Source organism: Egretta garzetta, unplaced genomic scaffold (genome assembly GCF_000687185.1).
Source record: "Egretta garzetta isolate BGI_Z169 unplaced genomic scaffold, ASM68718v1 scaffold297, whole genome shotgun sequence".
Taxonomy (NCBI): Eukaryota; Metazoa; Chordata; class Aves; order Pelecaniformes; family Ardeidae; genus Egretta; species Egretta garzetta.
The window spans coordinates 5,028,948-5,030,191 of NW_009260410.1; the positions used below are offsets into that span (position 1 = coordinate 5,028,948).

General features: G+C 40.2%; 1 protein-coding gene across 1 annotated transcript in view; it reads right to left on the bottom strand.

Annotated features, from left to right (window-relative positions):
• Window positions 1-1,244, bottom strand: part of NAB1 (NGFI-A binding protein 1) — a 25,271-nt gene that overhangs the window by 7,320 nt on the left and 16,707 nt on the right. Inside the window, exon 6 of the mRNA XM_035899040.1 lies at window positions 1-92. This exon is cut by the window's left edge and continues 11 nt beyond it. Coding sequence (XP_035754933.1) covers window positions 1-92 — 92 coding nt within the window. The remainder of the gene's footprint in view (window positions 93-1,244) is intronic.

The window sequence follows — 1,244 nt, forward strand, 5'->3', positions numbered from 1 at the left end:
AAGTCTGCCCTCTTTCCTTTAGCCAAAGCAAGTGGCATTTTGTCTTGCTGATAGAGCGTCTGGACTGTGTCCTGGAAATCAGGATAACCATCCTATTGAGCATAAGAAGAAAACAAACACCAAGAGGGACATATTATTGCTTTTTTTTTTTCATCCTCTCCGTATACTCAAAAGAAAAAAACAAAACAAACCACATTCCTGAACTTCTGTGAAAATTCTGGACTGCAATTTACATGTTCGTGCTATCCACTTCACCTAAGTTTGTGCATAAAACACACACACAGCCCCTCTACAACAACTGCTATCTATCTAAAATGGTATGCACAGACAATCATCTCTCATCTGTCACAGTTTCAGGTGAATCCAGACTACTGTTGTCACTGACATTAAACTAGTTTACATTCAGCCTTGCCAGGCAGATCTAGGCCTATGGTTTCTGTCACTCGTTACATACAGCAGCTTTGGAGATTCTTAAGAAATCAAGTTTATATGTAGTCGAGAATAAGGCACAGCAGCCGGATACACTAAGCTTGAGAAACTGAGCAAAGGCTCCTGAAATTCAGTGTATTTCACACAGAACCTATGCTAGTATCACAAAACGAGATATCACCATTTTAAAAGTAGGGTAGCAAAGACTTTATGTACTATGGGAAATCATGATTCAGTAACTGTTTCAGTTTCAAATGCTTATGACATGCAAATCTCTTTTGCAGCTTGCCTATGTACCAATAAAGCAAATAAAGTTCCTGTGAAAGCCTGCCAGACTCCATTAAAACAAATTAATCATCGAAGCAAAGGTTCAAGATGAGAAATTTATTCTGCTCGGCATTATAGAAGGAAAGCTCATGTAAAACAGAGGAACATCCGGAAACATTTACAAAAGCACAGTATAGGTGACTGTTAAAATGTGAGAGGAAGCTATAGATCTTCAGACAGACCCAAACCTGAGAACAGCGACATCTGTCACTGAGGATCCGTAGAACCAGGTATCAAAAGTACGCCAAATTACATGTATTTTCCTCATGGATTCTAGAGGCACATGCATGTAAATAATAACATTTTTGACAACAGCTGGACAAATGGGTTACAGCCCAAGAACAAGAAAATTGACCTTTCAGAAAAAACACAGGGAAAGGACTAGAAGGTCCATGCCGTTGGCAGGCTGCCTGCTGACCTGCAGAGTGGTGATCAGACCCATGTCAGGCAGCCAGACCCTCAGTGCATCATAATGCCAATAAAGCTAT